The 18135-nt window shown below is 29.7% G+C and overlaps 2 protein-coding genes across 3 annotated transcripts; both read left to right on the forward strand.

Annotated features, from left to right (window-relative positions):
• Positions 1 to 651: 651 nt before the first annotated feature.
• On the forward strand, positions 652 to 5148 carry LOC140181597 (G-type lectin S-receptor-like serine/threonine-protein kinase At4g27290). The gene is made up of 7 exons (XM_072225652.1): positions 652 to 1988; positions 2109 to 2249; positions 2357 to 2523; positions 2998 to 3208; positions 3598 to 3835; positions 4130 to 4280; positions 4707 to 5148. Exons 1-7 carry the CDS (start codon positions 707 to 709, stop codon positions 4992 to 4994), a joined length of 2478 nt encoding a protein of 825 aa, XP_072081753.1. The 5' UTR covers positions 652 to 706; the 3' UTR covers positions 4995 to 5148.
• Positions 5149 to 6162: 1014 nt separating this feature from the next.
• On the forward strand, positions 6163 to 10237 carry LOC112769704 (G-type lectin S-receptor-like serine/threonine-protein kinase At4g27290). Of its 2 annotated transcripts, none has more exons than XM_072225628.1 (8): positions 6163 to 6303; positions 6396 to 7665; positions 7930 to 8076; positions 8164 to 8330; positions 8725 to 8935; positions 9097 to 9334; positions 9594 to 9744; positions 9829 to 10237. In XM_072225628.1, the coding sequence occupies exons 2-8, from the start codon at positions 6399 to 6401 to the stop codon at positions 10132 to 10134; spliced, it is 2487 nt and encodes an 828-aa protein (XP_072081729.1). In that variant the 5' UTR covers positions 6163 to 6303; positions 6396 to 6398; the 3' UTR covers positions 10135 to 10237. The 2 variants fall into 2 exon arrangements, with proteins under 2 accessions (XP_072081729.1, XP_072081728.1); XM_072225627.1 differs by having other exon boundaries at positions 6197 to 6312.
• Positions 10238 to 18135: the final 7898 nt, after the last annotated feature.

The following is an 18135-nucleotide window of genomic DNA, read 5'->3' on the forward strand; positions in this document are numbered from 1 at the left end:
GAAATTTATTTACAAGAAAAAAATTGAAAAGAAAAAACATTTTAAAAAAATTTTAGGTATATTTTTCTAATACATGAAAGAAGATATAAGTTAACAGTAACATTGTTAACGACTTAATATACACATCATTCATCGCATTAACTATTTATTTAAAATATTATGGACTAAATTAAAATTTAACATAAATATTAAAGATTAAAATAATAATTTACTCTATTTTATATTATTAATTCTATTATTTATGCTTCTTTAGGATAACATTACTCAATTTTATTCTTTATACCTAGGTGCATCTTTTCATGGCAGCCTAACTAAAATAACCATATTACATTGATACAAAATATTAACAACTATATCAATTACTCTTATAGTATATATATTGGAACAATTATATTACGTATATATTAAAATTAATTATTAAAATAAAATATATATTAAAATATAAAATACATTAAAAATGAGTTAAATAATATATATATTTATATATAAATATATAATTTTAATATTAAAATACAAATTAATATAAAATAAATATTAAAAATAAGTTAAATAATATGTATTTAATATTATACACAAATACATTGCGATTGATTTAATAACTAATTTTTTGGGCGGATATAACATTTTTAATACTCAAAATCTTCCATGTATCTTAGCTTCTAGTATTCTAGTTGTTTATGTATTCGTCCCTCATAAAGCTATTGCTATGGAAAGGTTCATCACCTTGCTTCTGTTGTGCTTTTCATTGTTGCACGATACTGCCATTTCCATTACCATAGAAACCATTAGCACTTCACAATCCCTCACTGATGCTGACATCATGCTTTCACCTAGCAGAACCTTTGCATTGGGATTCTTCAGTAGTCCAGAAAATTCCAAAAATCGTTACCTTGGAATATGGTACAATAGAGTATCAACAACCACCGTTGTATGGGTTGCCAATAGAAACAAACCACTCTACCACTCATCCGGAGAGTTGAAGATCGCCAAAGACGGGATTCTAGAGCTTTACAACAGTAGCACCATTGCTTGGTCTTCCAACTCATCAAGATTTTCACAGAAACCCGTTATTGCGGTTCTTTTGGATTCTGGTAACTTCGTTGTGAAGGAAGCAGTCAGAAACAATGACGATTCAACAAGTTTTCTTTGGCAGAGTTTTGATTACCCTGGTGACACTTTGCTACCAGGGATGAAGCTTGGAATCGATTTAACAACCGGCATGAATAGGTACCTAACTTCGTGGACAAGCCGCGATGATCCATCTTCAGGCAACTACACATTTCAGCTTGATATCACTGGGTATCCGCGATTATGTATAAGAAATGGCGAATCCAAGGAGCATTGTGGTGGATCTTGGAATGGTGTTCGGTTTAGTGGAATTCCTCTGCTAAAACAGAATTCCATATTCAACTATTACTTTGTCTCTAACCAAGAAGAGATATATTATACATTTGAGCTTGTTAATAGCTCAGTCTATTCAAGGTTTTCGCTAACCGTGGATGGAATCATGACGCGTTATGTCTGGAATGCTAAGAATCAAAGCTGGAGCATCTATCTAGCAGTACCAAAGGACTTGTGTGATTATTATGGCAAATGCGGCGTGTATGGTAGTTGTAACATAGACAACTCCCCAGTATGTGGATGCTTGAAAGGATTTGAACCTAGGGTCCCAGAAGAATGGAATCAAGCTGATTGGTCTAATGGCTGCAACAGAACTAATTCGTTAAGCTGTCGCGGAGATGGATTCGCGAAATTTTCTAGTCTCAAGTTACCGGACACAGAGAGGACATCATGGTTAAACAAAACTCTGAGCCTTGTGGAATGTGCTGAAATCTGCATCAGAAACTGCTCTTGCACTGCTTATGCTGCATTAGATATCAGGAAAGAGGCAAGTGGATGTTTACTGTGGTATGGTGACTTAATAGATATTAGAGTACTGAATGATCCACAACAAGATATTTATGTCAGAATGTCAAAGAAAGATCTAGGTAGGTTTTGAAGTTCATCATTTCATCTTTATCTCCCAATTTTGGAAGTACCTTCTTTCTGTTTCTCTTTTGTTATTGTTTTCAGGATATCATATCTTCTGTTTGTTTGTGGTTTTCTAGATGAAGATGAAAATTTGAAACACAAATCCGACATCCGAAAGCTGCAGATTATTGTTTCTAGCTCAGTCATATCTGTAGGGATTTTGATCCTCTGTCTATCCTTCACCCTGTATAGATGCAAGAAGTACAAAAAAAACTATAGTAAGTCACTTTAATGGGCATGAGAAAATTTAATTAGCAGATTTCTTTTATTTTTGTTATGCTTTGCTATTTGATCTTTACATGTTGCTTTTGCTTACTAAATTAAGGAAGCATGAGAGGCAAACCAGAAACAGATGCACATGCAATACAAGAGCATCAAAAGGAGGAAGAACTAGATCTACCCTTGTTTGATTTAGCTACAGTTATTTCTGCAACCGATAACTTCTCTATCAATAACATCTTGGGAAAAGGTGGTTTTGGAACTGTTTATCAGGTAATATTGTATATCAGCCAAGTTTTCAGCTTCAGTACATGATTTATGAATGCACGAACCCGGAATGTCAAAATCTTTGTAATATTTTTCCTATGTTGTGCTACTCATGCTTAAAAATAACTGGCTATTCGTTAATACTATGATGCTCAAGTGATTTAGTCTGGGTATTAATGAAAGGCTAGGAAATTTAATTTATTGAGATGACCAACAAGTACATCATTTGAAAAGAAACACTTTTTTGTTTCTCTAGTAAATAATTTTTGTAAAACAAAAAGTTTCAAACTAGAAAATTTTGCATTTGATATTGAATTAAGATCATCATATATAGGTTGCCATTATGTTAACAGTATTTAACTTAAGAAGCCCAACTGAATCTAGGATCCAATTCACCATTATGTTAACAAACATTTAGCTCAAGTATGTTTCTTCCAAAGATTGATGTTCCCATCAAATATATATTATTGCAATATTCAGGGTATGCTGGAAGATGGAAGAGAAATAGCTGTTAAGAGACTCTCAGAAAATACTAGACAAGGTCTTCAAGAGTTCAAAAGTGAAGTAATGCATATAGTCAAACTTCAGCATAGGAATTTGGTGAAGCTTCTAGGATGTTGCATTGAAGCAGATGAAAGGATGTTGGTGTATGAGTTTATGCCAAATAAAAGCTTGGACTACTTCATATTTGGTTTGTTTCCACTTGATACTTAGTTTTGGTTTCATTTACTGTTGAATATTTTCTAAAGTTTGGGTAATAGATCTTATAGATTTCTACCAGATGTAGTTAGAGTAACTAGTTTAATGTTTAGCAATCATAAAATGAAGGGAAATAAAATTTCTTCAAAACTAATTTCCCTAATGTTGGTTAAGTTGTTTTCCCTAAAATGAACTGTCTAGTGTCTAAACTATGAGCTACAAAAACTACTTCAATATCAAAATTTGGCTAATCAATTGTCAACTTTTATCATTTTTATATGATTTGAAATCTCCCAAAATAATCAGTCTATAACATCAGTATCATATCCCCTTCTCACATAGATTAAGTGACATGTGCTCTATTCCTTTTTTTTTTTCCAGATAATGAGAGGAGCATATTATTAGATTGGCCTCAACGCTTTCTTATCATTATTGGCATTGCACGAGGTCTTCTTTATCTCCATCAAGATTCAAGACATAGAATAATTCATAGAGATCTTAAAGCTGGAAATATTTTGTTAGATAATGAAATGAATGCTAAGATTTCTGACTTTGGATTAGCCCGAAGCTTTGCAGGAAATGAAAATGAAGCAAGTACAGTAACTATTGTTGGAACTTAGTAAGTAGTTGATTACTTTGTAAGTAGTTAAAAATCAGCTTTCTAACAAAAAAAAAAATTTCATATATTTGTATAAATTTTAAAAAATAGCCAAAATTTCAAAAATATTGGTTCACAAACTTTTTTGAAAAAGCTAAACAAATTAGCTACCGATTAAGATTAGTTTTTGACTTCTTTTTAACTATATACAAAATCAAATTGTTTTTTTTTTTTTTTTTGAAAATAGAAACCAACACAACCAATAATTTTACCTTGTTTTGAAGATGTATGTTCATGTTTTGTGGTTTTGTGCAGTGGATATTTATCACCAGAGTATCTTATTGATGGAATATTCTCAACAAAATCTGATGTCTACAGTTTTGGTGTGCTACTATTAGAGATTGTTAGTGGAAAGAGAAATAGAGGATTCAGCAATAAAAATCATCGCTTTAATCTTTTAGGGCATGTAAGCTTTACTTTTATTTTTTCTTGTTATCTATCGACTATGAATGCTTAACTTATTATTTGGTTTTAGCCTATAAGAACATCCTTTTCAGGTAAATATAGTTCAACCATTTCCAGCATTTACTTTTTATCCTTATAACAATTCAATTTTGATATATGTTCATAAATTTTCAAAAACTTTTAGTCTTATTAATCCTTGAAAAATTATGATAATTTGGTTTTGTTATTCTGAAAATAATATATTTTGGAAGACCTAAACCGAATTATCATCTATAATTTTGCAGGAATTGATAGGGACTTTTGCAAAATACTTTGATAAAAAAATGTTTGTATAGATCAAAATTAAAATTTATGATATTTATTAATCCTATTATTATTAGAGTTTAACTTTAATATATTTATCATTTAATTGATTGAATCTATTCAGGTGTGGACATTTTTCATGGAAGGTAACTGCATAGAAATAGTTGACACATCCATCAGAAATGCAGCCAATTTATCCGAAGTCATGAGAGCAATTCATGTGGGCCTATTATGTGTGCAACAAAGTCCAGAAGACAGGCCGAGCATGTCGTATGTGCTTATGATGCTGAGTAGTGAATGGATATTGCCTCAACCAAAAATGCCTGGCTTCTTTACCGAGAGAGATTTGGTTGGTAGCAGCACCACTTCATCAATTAATGGACTCACAATCACTCAGATGGTTCCACGGTAGATCTTGTTTTTTCAGGAGAAAAATTTAAGTAGCATAGTTAAGCTGTTTAGGATTATTTTATTAACCTGTTTATGGAAATAATATAAATATATGAGCAACTAAATTTGCAATTAAATTTGAACTATAATCAAATGATATAATTCAAGTTTATATATGTTAGATTAGAGTTTTCTTTTGTTTATAAATGAAAATAAAAATTTTAAAAGAAGGATAAAGTTAAGACAAAACATTTTCCGCGGTCAACAATATTTATGTGGCATCATAATCAACGATTCGTAGTGACTCCACAATGGAGGAATTCTATTGCCAACCATGGATTCTATTTGTGCTCCTAGTGTTAGAAATCATGTCCAAGTATTTTGGGAATCTTGATCACACCAAATCACCAATCTATTGTTACAACTTAAAATTTTATTGAGAAATTCTATTTTTGGTAAAGTGGTCTTATGTATAATCTTATTCATATCAATAAAAACATATTTTTCATTAAAATAAATTTTCAGTGAAAAGTCAGGGAAAAGTGACCAAAGATAGATAAAAAAAAAACAAAGAGATGATTATTTTTTACGACTTAAAATATAACTTATAATATTAATTTTAATTTATTGCTTCAATTTCTGTGCAATAATCTAAAATAAATAAATAAATATAAACTGCCAAAGCATCATATAATTATGAAAAAAAAAATATGAATCAATGTATTCTTAGTCTCATCCATTATTTTTTAATGTTTTATTATTAGTATAATATTTAAAAGAGATAAATTAACATATATAAAAAAATCAAACACGCTACTTATCATAATGAGATGGAATGCAGTATGAACTCTTAGAATTAATGTGCAACTGTCATTGTTCCATAATATCTTCCTCTGTCATGTTCATTTTATTCAAGTCTTTCATATTAAGAAAAGAAAGAGTGATCAAGACTGAAGTCAATAAAAGTTAACAAACAAATAAAAAAATAGTTAATTATCACTATATTCTATTATCAGAAGTCAAAAACTATCATCATAAAATTGTTTCTGGTCAGAAAACGCGGCCAGGAAGTGGTGCAGACAATTTTTTTTTCCCAATAATATACAAGAAACAGTAGAAAAAATTACACATAATCCACAAAATTTTCAAAGGCAGATATAATATTGTGTTTTGTTCACGTTGACTGACTTAGTCAAAGAAAATATTTCCAAGTTTTCAGGTCACTAAATTCAAACAGTGTTCTGTCACTCACATGAGTTTCATTTAATGCTAATCATAGATATTCAATCCAGCATTCTACATCATCAGAAGCTGGAAAATGACATGAATATGTAAGACATGTATGCTATTTTCTCTTAGTCTTTGATTATTAGGTTAATTTGTACATCATCTTGATTATTTATTTAATATTTTTTTTTAACAGGGAATGAACATGAGCATAATGATGAAAAGCTTCTTCACCTTGCTTCTGTTTGGTTTTTTCTCTGTTCTGAACAATATGGTGGCTTCTACTGCAAGCGATGCTATTGATACCTTGCAATCCATAAGTGATAATAAGGGTGACACCATGGTTTCAGCTGATGAAACCTTTGCACTTGGATTCTTCAGCCCAAGAAATTCCAAGAACCGTTACATTGGGATTTGGTATAACAAAGTCCCAATACAGACAGTTGTATGGGTTGCCAACAAGGATAACCCCCTCACTGACTCCTCAGGGGTCTTGAAGGTCAACGCCACCGGAATTCTCCTCCTTCTCAACGGTAACAAGGAAGTAATATGGTCCTCCAACACAACCGGACCGGCGAAAGATCCGGTTGCAAAGCTTTTGAGTTCTGGAAATCTTGTGCTGCAAGAAAGAAGCAACAACAGAGCGGACGGCTTTTTATGGCAGAGTTTCGACTATCCATCCGACACGCTTCTGCCTGGACAGAAGTTTGGAGTGAATCTAGTCACAGGACTGAACCGATACTTGACATCGTGGAAGAATTCGGATGACCCTTCTCGCGGTAACTATACTTATGGACTGGATATCCATGGGTACCCGCAGTTATTTATAAGGGAAGGTAGTGCCAAAAGATTTCGTTTCGGATCATGGAATGGTGTTCAGGTTAGCGGGGTAGCTCAGTTGACAGAGAATCCAATATTCATTTATGAATTTAGTTATAATGAGGAAGAAGCATATTTTATATATGAGCTAATCAATAGTTCAGTTCTTCATAGGCTTCGATTGTCACCAGATGGATTTAGCCACCGTACTACTTGGAGCTATGAAAAAATGGAATGGATCACTTTTTTCCACATACCAGCGGATTCCTGTGATTACTATGCAAAATGTGGTGGTTATGCTAGCTGTAATGTAAACAAATCTCCTATATGTAATTGCTTGGATAAATTTGTGCAAAATGGAACAAAATGTGTAAGGAAAACTTCACTGAACTGCCATGAAGACGGGTTCTTGAAGTATTCGGGGCTAAAATTACCGGACACAGATAAATCATGGTTTGATAGAACCATTAGCCTTGAAGAGTGCAGGATTTTGTGCTTGAAGAACTGCTCATGTACAGCTTATGCACCTTTAGATATCAGCAGCGGTGCAAGGGGGTGTTTACTTTGGTTTGATGATTTGATGGATATGAAAGAGTTGAATTCATCTCTTCAAGATGTTTACATAAGGATGGCAAAGACAGAATTAGGTACACCATCTATTCCTCAAGCTTTGTTTTGTTTCGATTGCCTTTTTAATTTGTTGAGTTTAATTTTAATGTATTGACAATATAAACCGTTTAATCACATCTGTTCTTTTGGTTGATCATTCATACGGTCGATGTAAAAGTAGTTATTTCTATTAATATAGTGTTACGTAATTTGATGCACATGTAAAATTGTTTTACGTTGATAGAGTATCAAAATTACTATTTCACAATTTCTCTATTTTCTTATAATGCATGCTTTCTTAGGAAGTTTAGAAGTGCAGAAATCAAACAAATCCAACACTAGGAGGAAGCAAGAGGCTATCATTATAAGCTCCTCTTTGTTGTCTTTTGGGGTTTTAGTCTCTTGCTTGGCATTGGTCTTTTATAAATGGAAGACAAGGCAACAAGGCAGTTAAGTGATTTATTGAATTGTGTTAACATTGAACATGTTCTACATTTCTTTTGTTCTGATATTAAACACAACATGTTACTTTGCAGGAAATATGAGAAGAAATCAAGAAACAAAAGCAAGTGTAACAAATGATGAACAGCATGAGGAAGATATAGATTTACCCTTGTTTGACATTTCTACAATTGCTTCAGCAACAAATAACTTTTCAAGTGATAACATACTGGGACAAGGTGGTTTTGGATTAGTCTATAAGGTAACCAAATGTTAAAATCGCCATTTCTAGAATCTAGAATGCATAAATTCTTAGTTAATTTATTATATATTACTAATTTTACAACTAAAATGTGTTATTTCTCATTCTCTTATTATAATTGAAAATCTTTTTCTCCAAAATTAAAGAATTCTCTCATCTTCTCTTTCCTTTTCTCTATCTCTCTCATTCTTTCACTCATTCTGTCTCTCTTATATATTATTATCAATGACTAATTACAAATTTGACAATCAAAATATATAACATGGCATTCTCTAATTGCATTCAAATTAAACTAAAATTAAAATTAAAATATTAAAATTGAAATATAACTATATTATATATTATATTTATATATTACTAACTAATTAATAACTAAAATTGTTATAACTTTCAGGGTATTTTAGAAGATGGAAGAGAAATAGCTGTCAAAAGACGTTCACAGAATTCAACCCAAGGACTCAAAGAATTCAAAAATGAAGTTAAGCATGTTTCTAAACTTCAGCACAGGAATTTAGTGAAGCTACTAGGGTGCTGTATTCAAGCAACAGAGAGGCTTCTGATTTATGAATTTATGCCCAATAAGAGCTTGGACTTCTTCATATTTGGTTTGATTCTATAAGCCTTATGCATTGTTCGAAATAACTTTCTTAAAGTTTATCTTTTATGTTGTTAAAATTTAAAAATGCAGCTAGTCCTTGTTGCACAATTCTTTCAAAGTCACAGTTGATAATCTTAGAAAAATTTTCTAACTTGGGAATTATAACAGATGAACAGAAGGCTAAGTTACTAGGTTGGCCGACACGTTTGCATATAATCAATGGAATTGCTCGAGGTCTTCTTTACCTTCATCAAGATTCAAGACATAGAATAGTTCATAGAGATCTCAAAGCCGCCAATGTATTGTTAGATGCAGAAATGAACCCAAAAGTATCGGACTTTGGATTGGCTAGAAGCTTCGGAGGAAATGAAGTTGAAGCAAGCACACAAAATGTGGTTGGAACCTAGTAAGTCTTTTGAACAATCAACATAATAATGCATCAACTTGTCTAGTTTCTATCATAATACCACTCCTCCCAAAAGCTTAAATTAATAGGAAGAGATACATAAATAGTTATATCTCTAACATGCACCTTAAGCAAAAGTCTCTCTTTGAATTTTTTTTTATTTTTTTTGCCGAGGCTTTCTTTCTCTTTTCATTTGCTTTATGTTTATGTTTATGTTCTTTCTTTTTTTCTAAATAACTTTTGGAATATGAATGTGCAGTGGATATCTATCACCAGAGTATGTAATCGATGGAGTGTACTCGACAAAATCCGATGTATTTAGCTTTGGTGTGTTGGTATTGGAAATCGTAAGTGGGAAGAGAAACCGAGGCTTCAATCATCAAGATCACCACTTTAACCTTCTTGGTCATGTAAGCATGGACTTGAATTATAATTAATCAAGCTTGATATACTGCTAAGTTCTATTATCAACCAAATGTATAAAAAATGTGCAGGCATGGAGATTGTTTACAGAAGGCAAAGGCTATGAAATAGTTTGTAATGCAATAAGAGACACATCGAATTTATCTCCGGTTCTAAGATTGATCCATATAGGACTACTATGTGTGCAGCAGAATCCAGATGACAGACCAAGCATGTCAAGTGTGGTTTTAATGCTGAGTAGTGAATCTGCATTACCTCAACCTAAAATGCCTGGATTCTTTACAGAGAGAGAGATGGGAGGTGATGTTTCTTCATCAAGTAGTTATAAAGCAGTCTCAAATAATGATTATACAGTTAGTCTATTGGAAGCTCGATAGACGAAGATAGGTGGCATTTTCGTGTATTTTATTTAATTAGAATGAGACCCGGCGTTGTCCGAATTTAAATAAATAATAAAAGTGATTAATAATACTATAAAAATAATTTTAAATACATAAATATAAATGCAAATTATAAATAATTTTTTGAAAAGTATATTTCTTGAAATTATGGAACTTTAATTATATGAAAATATATGAGTCATAAACATTTCAAGGTTTTATGCAAATATAGTTATTTGTATAATCTCTAAAGTTATCTTTACTAATTTATGTTTCAAAAATTAAAATATTTTATATCTATATTATTAAATATTTTGATAAGTATTTTTCATTGAATAAGATTAAAATATAAACATTTAAATAAAATAAAATAATATTAAATAACTATCTTAACTTGAATCAATTCAAAAATAACTGTTGTAAAGACCGAATACAAATTATAATTTTATCTAATATTATTATAGTTATTTGAATGTTTTATAATATTATTAAAGTGCATGCAAAAAAGTATTGAATTATTACTTAATTAAGCATAAAATTGATTGTAATAGTCTAAAATTAAGAATTAGTAATAATATTTCTTTTCCTATCAAACAAATTATATAAGAATAGTTTGACGTCTTTTAATTATACTATTATAGTATAAGGCTATAAGTCTTGGGTATATCTAAAATAAGCACAATAATTATGTGTTTATTGGATGCGTCACATTTATATAGATCATTAGATTTTATTAGATGAAAATCAAAGATTAATATGAAAGAAGAGTATTGATGGACTCTAATAAATACAGAATATCGTAGTACATAAATAAATGCTTTAATGGTAATACTTTAATACACAATACTTTAAATGGCAACAAAATCTTTTATTCTTAAAAAATTAAATATAAAACATATAAATACAAAAATATGAGTATTTTTTATTCAATAAGACTAATTATTATGCAAGAAATTTTTATGATATTAAAAAATTATATTAAAATAAAATTTTAAACTATAACATAAAAATATAAAATAATTAAAATTTTATTTTATCTTATTTGACAAATAATTAGATTATTATATTCAAAATTTATTAACTAACTAATTTTATTAAAAATATTATTGTATAATATAATTTTTCATTAAAATATTTTAAAAATATAATTTATTTAAAATATTATACATAATACATAAAAATATTAACCTTTTTATTTTTTTCAATTTTTTTCAAAAAACAGAATAAATAATATAATTCTAAAAACATGTCTATCATATTATATATTTACTTATATTAGTAAGATCTAAACTAATCAAACTTACGTAATTAAAAATATAAAATATATAAAAAAAAATAAAATGTACACTAGTTTTTCATATATATATATAAACCTGGTCAAATTAGAGAATAAAAAATTTAACTAAAACAATAAAAAATATTTGGAAATAATAAAAATAAAAAATGATCTTACTATAAATATATAATTTTAAATATTATATATATCAAACTATAAATGTTAAATTTTACAAAATAATTTTGAATTATTATCTACTTAATATTACCACAAAATAAATATGAATAAGAAAGACTAGATGAGAGAACCATAAGATGGCATATATATTAGAGGATTTAAAGAATAAAGGAATATATATCAATTTTATATCAGTTACTATTATATAAACATATGATACATATACGTAGTTGATATATATTATTTATTCAGTTTTTTATAAAAAAATAAAAAAATATATTTTCATGTATTATATATAATATTTTAAATAAACTATATTTTGACTAATATTTGATAAAAAAAATTATATTATATAATAATATTTTTAACAAGAGTAGTTAATTAATAAATATTGAATATAATAATCTAATTATTTATCAAGTAATATAAAATAAAATATGATTAATTTTATATTTTTATATTGGAGTTTAAAATATTATTTTAATATAATTTTTTAATATTACAAAAAAATTACATAATAATTAATTTTAATAAATAAAAAATTTTATTTTTTGTATTTATATGTTTTACTTTTTTAATTGTGTAAGCTTGATTAGTTTATCTCTTACTAATATAAGTAAATATATAATGTGATAGGCATGTATTTAGAATTATATTATTTTTTTTCTACAAAAAATGAAAAAATGAAAAAGGTTAATGTTTTTATGTATTATATATAATATTTTAAATAAATTATATTTTCAAAATATTTTGATGAAAAATTATTTTATATAATAATATCTTTAACAAAATTAGTTAGTTAATAAATTTTGAATATAATAATCTAATTATTTGTGAAGTAATATAAAATAAAATTTTAGTTATTTTATATTTTTTGTTACAATTTAAAATTTTATTTTAATATAACTTTTTAATATTATAAAATTTTTTTGCATAATAATTAATTTTATTGAATAAAGAATACTCATATTTTTGTATTTATATGTTTTATATTTAGTTATTTAAGAATAAAAGATTTTGTTGTCATTTAAAGTATTGTGTATTAAAGTATTACCATTTAAAGCATTTATTTATATACTAGGATATTCTGTATTTTTTAGAGTCCATCATTATTCTTCTTTTATATTTGCCTTTGATTTTTATTTAATAAAATCTAATGATCTATATAAATGTGGCGCATCTAATAAGCACATAATTGTTAGGCTCATTTTAAACATACTTGTAACGGTTTTATCAGTTTTTATTTTTTGAAACATTCTAGCATATCCATTTCCTATAAATTATTTTTAAAAAATTGTGATGGTAAAAACAAATGAATAATCAATTTATTTTGTGTCTCTACAAAAGATTGAAGATATTTTATTTAATCTATAATTTTAGGATCTAACACATGTAATGCTTTAGATAAAAAAAAACTTTATTAATTATTGTGAGAACCGTTACAAAATATGAATTGAATAATGAAAAGAATATTTAACATTATTAAAAAGAGATTTTAATTGCGAGGATTATGTTGCTAATTATTATGAATACTGTTACATGCAAGAATTGACACTGAGGTTGAAAAAATATATATATTTGGTTTCATAATAGAATTACATCTATAGTAATATGCTGATATGGCGAAATTCTAAAGAATCTATATGTCATTACCTAAAAGAGAAAGTATAGTTGAACAATATAAATATTAAACAAAGTGAGCAACGGTTTAAAATAAGAATGATTTAAATTAGGTTAATAATTAATTAGATTTATTTAAATGTTTGAATTTAAATCATTAGAATTAGTTAATAACATGTTCTAAAATACGTTGTAACCATTTGCAATTTCCACCATCACCGGAGAGAGCACCAACTCAAGATGACCGACCACCACCACTGGAGAGGGCGCCAACCCAAGGTGATCGAAGTCGCAATTGCCGCCAAGCGTGCCTTTCCTTCCGAGAACACTACTGTTCCTGCATCCCGTGCAGCCTTACGTTTTTCACAAATTCGTACTACCACTGTCATTGTGATTCACGATACTAGAACTGCCGCCGTAACTACTGGCTCATGACTGCTGAAGGTGGCACCGCTGTTGCTAACCCAAGCTCATTACCTGTTTTTTGTGTTGAAGGCATGCTATTGAGATTGTTGATGGAGTTATCATTGGGTGAAAAAATTTCTAATGCCCCATCAGCCTACACTAGTGATCATTCCAATCAATCAGATGGCAATATTGTAAATCTGAGCATTGATGAGAGTCAACGTGATGATAAATTATGCAGTGAAAGTTTTATACGCCATGCAGATGTTTATTTTTCATGCAAATGGGATGTTTATTATTCATGTAAATTGGATGTCTATATACAAATGGGATGTTTATTCTTAATACGAAACGGCTCACCTGCACTCGAAATTCATAATGTCGGGAGACAGTAGCGCTGGGGAGCTTTTTCGCCGGCGAAGGAGACTGCATGCTGGGGTAGGTGACGGATGAACGAGTTAGAAGGGGGTGTAATTAGGTCAAAATGAAATTAGATAAAGAGAAAGTTTAGGGCCAGCACTTTTATTAAAATTTGGCCAGCACTTAACCAGCAAAAGAAAAGTAAATAATCCTATACTATTGGATGAAATCTCACATTATTAAAAATACTAATGATGAATAATTGATGGTTACAAATTGTAACATCCTAATGCTTTTAAACTGAGATTAACTTTATCTGGATTATATTTAGTAGGTGATATTCTAAAATCTATGCGAAATTTTGTTTCTTTTTAAAACAAATATGAAATATTTATATAAAATAATTTATATAAAAAAATTGAATAACTAGTCTTTATTAGAAGAGTTACTAGTTGAAAAATATACGTGAATCTAGAAATACTAACATGAAAAACGGGCGTGCTAAACTATGAAGGCACAACAATGACAGGCTTTACTCATATCATAACAAGAAACATCATAGTTACAATTGCAATCACTCAATAAAAATAAAACAAGACACACAAAAAATCCTAATTCTCTTAATTTGTATAACTATGGCTAAAACAATCGCATGTCCTTCCTTCCTAAGGTAAATGCTTAATGTTTTGTATCTACGTCCTCGATAGCTTGCTCCCACTAGTGCACTCGTCTTTTCACCTCAACTGAGCAGTGTATTGCTTTGTACTGCATCGTTCCTGAAGATGGTACGGAGAGAGGGGTGAGAAACAAAAGTTTCTCAGTAGTTTATCTATATGGTGTCATCGTATCCATCCCCAGCCACTCCGAGTTTTTAAAATAAAAACAGTGATGATGCAATGTTGTTCAATTATTATTTTCAAAAGTTCTTATTAGTCGGAGTGGTGTGACTTTTAGATGCTTCTCATTTACTTATGTTATGACATGTGTAATACATATAAAATGCCTATAGCGTTAAAACATAAACTCGTAAACCTTAGTTTGATTTCTCCTACGCCATAAAGCAAGGCAAAATAAATAGTAAATAAGAGAAGAATAGTAACATTGACATAGAAAAGTCAAACAGAATAGATCTGAATAAAATCAAGACCTTAACGAATATCATAGATTTCAAAAAGGAACTTTGGATAAAAGAAGGATCTTTGAATGCAATAATAAACATAATCATAAATCAAAAAGATAAAAGAAGAACAATCATGATCATACTTTTCATTGTACTTTTCATTACTTTTTCTCATGGCTTTTATGGAAGGTATTGAACTCAAACTGGTATAAAAGTGGGAGTCCCCTTCCCTTACCGAAGGTTCTTATCCCAAACGTTTTGGTGATCACCTTCCCTTACTGAAGGATCATCTCGATCGATCACCTTCCCTTACCGAAGGATCATATCGATATCTTGTCTTTGGGGGTCACCTTCCCTTACCGAAGGATCATTTCCTCAGTTCAATTTACAATCAAGGTTATTTAGACATACACAAGAAGGGAGTCATATCAAAAAAAGATATATTATTATATAAAATTGATAGGATAGTCCCCTTCCCTTACCGAAGGTTCTTATCCCAAACGTTTCCGATCACCTTCCCTTACCGAAGGATCATCTCGATCGATCACCTTCCCTTACCGAAAGATCATATCAATATCTTGTCTTTGGGGGTCACCTTCCCTTACCAAAGGATTATTCCCTCGGTTCAATTTACAATCAAGGTTATTTAGACATACACAAGAAGGGAGTCATATCAAAAAAGATATATTATTATATAAAATTGATGGGATAGTCTCCTTCCCTTACCGAAGGTTCTTATCCCAAACGTTTTCTGATCACCTTTCCTTACCGAAGGATCATCTCGATTATCTTGTCTTTGGGGGTCACCTTCCCTTACCAAAGGATCATTCCCTCAGTTCTTTAATGCACATAAGATTTTTATTATAATGTATGATGCGTATGAAGAAAAGAGACATTATATCATGACGTGCAATGCTAAAAAACATTTAAGATATGACATATAAAAATTAGCACAAAATCCCCTACCTCGAGTGAAGTTTCGATAGGTATTCTGATGCAAATAGATGCAGTTTGTTAGTGAAGAGAGACTTATTCCATAGCTAGACTTTTGTGTATACTAGAATGTTTTGTATAGAAAAAAGGAATAGAATGAGAAAGGAAGGATCAAATAGCTCTCAGGTATGTGCAGATTATGTTAGGAGGCATTTAGGTGAAATCTGCAATCTGAATCGTCACTTTGTGAGCCCTATAATGTTTTCTACTTTTTGAATTTGGAAATAGCTATTAGAGATAAATTTATAGAGAATTGAATTATCTTTAAAACGAATCTTAAATGAAGTCAATCGGATAATCACAGCTTGAGATATTCCCGAAATACTGTTAGTATATCAGGCTGGCTAATAAGAGCGCGATTTTCTACTATGAACTTGTAACCGATTTATCTATCTAATTTAATTTGAATTTGATTTTATACTGAACTTAAAGAATAGAGTTAGTATTCTTATATTTTCATATAACTAAATATCATTCAAATCTAATAAATGTATAATTAATTATGACTATATTTTAAAAGGTTGTTTATTGTCGGTTAGAGATTTACTACCACTAATGCTTTCATATGTTTAAATTTTAAATTCAAATCTTAAATCATTAATTAATTAGTTATTAAAAAAATGACTTGATTCAAAAAGTTGGGATGTTACACAAATCACAAAATTTACTACCTCCTAGCACTCGATAAAAGTGGTGAATTTATGATGAAAGTGAAATTGAATGGTTAGCAAACTTGAAATACGGCTTGTTATTCATATTGTTTATACCTCTCATTATTCATCTAGCGAGATTGTTACTTAAATATAGAATGACTTTGATATAAAATGATTTTGGAATTAACTTTTATATAGATAAAATAGATAGATTAATGTTTATTCTTATGTTAAACTAACAAAACTGTTCTTCCTTATTAAGCTCTTGTTACATTTGTGATTTTGGACTTTGGAAATGAATACAAATGTCTATGCATAAGCTATGTTGATTGGGAAAAAAAACTTAAAAGACTAATAATTTTAATTTTTATTGGCCAATATTTTTAAAAATATAATATTTTTAGTTTAATATTTTAATATTATTTTTTTATTAATAATTTTAAATATTAATGACTAACAGCTAACTAAAAAATAACAACTTGTATTGGCCTTATAACATTGTTTTTGTTGATTTTTTCACTGTTGGCCATCTAGTTATTTCTACCTCTTTGAAATTAAAAAAAAAAAAAATTCAAAAGCCAATCACCTTTAGCGAGTTAATAGTCAAAATTGTCTCTAAAAGATATATCGATCTTCATTTTAGTCCTCGAAAGATAAAATTAATCGAAATTGTCTCCGAAAGATACATGACTTGGTCACGTTAGTCCTTCTGTCAGTTGGATGATGATGTGTCATGTTAAGTGTCACGTGGCATGATGATGTGGTGGGTTAATGCCACGTGTCACAAGATGATTGGTTAATGTGTCAGATCAGTGACACCTGATGCGCCACATGTCAGATCAGTGACACGTGGCACTTGACATGTGATGGTTTCAGTGGCTAAGAGAGGGGGGTTGAATCTTAGCCCCCCTTTTTTGTTGCTAACACTTACTGAACTCAGAGGAGACTTTTCTGTTTTGGCTCGTCTCTGGACACGAGACTTTTTCTTTTATCTCGTCCCTAGCCACGAGACTTTTTGTTTTGTCTCATCACTTGGCACGAGACATTTTTCGTTTTTGCTCCTGTGCATTAGAAAACAGAAATGGAGTAGAAGAGAAGAAAGATTACACCCAGATATATCCTGGTTCAGCTGCTAAGTGCAGTGCAGCCTACATCCAGTCTCCATCACAACAATGATGGAATTTCACTATAATCAACCTGATTACAAACTGTAAAGTGCTAACCCAACTTACAAGGGGATTCCCACAGAATCATGAAATACAACATAGATGAACAAAGGAACTCTAAGACATCTATGGCTTTTTCTTTTAATTTTGCACTCTCTGCCTTTTTCCGCTCTATGGCTTTTTCATACAAACCTCACTGTTTGCCTTTTTCCATGAGACTCAAGACAT

Source organism: Arachis hypogaea, chromosome 18 (assembly GCF_003086295.3).
Source record: "Arachis hypogaea cultivar Tifrunner chromosome 18, arahy.Tifrunner.gnm2.J5K5, whole genome shotgun sequence".
In the NCBI taxonomy this organism is placed as follows: Eukaryota; Viridiplantae; Streptophyta; class Magnoliopsida; order Fabales; family Fabaceae; genus Arachis; species Arachis hypogaea.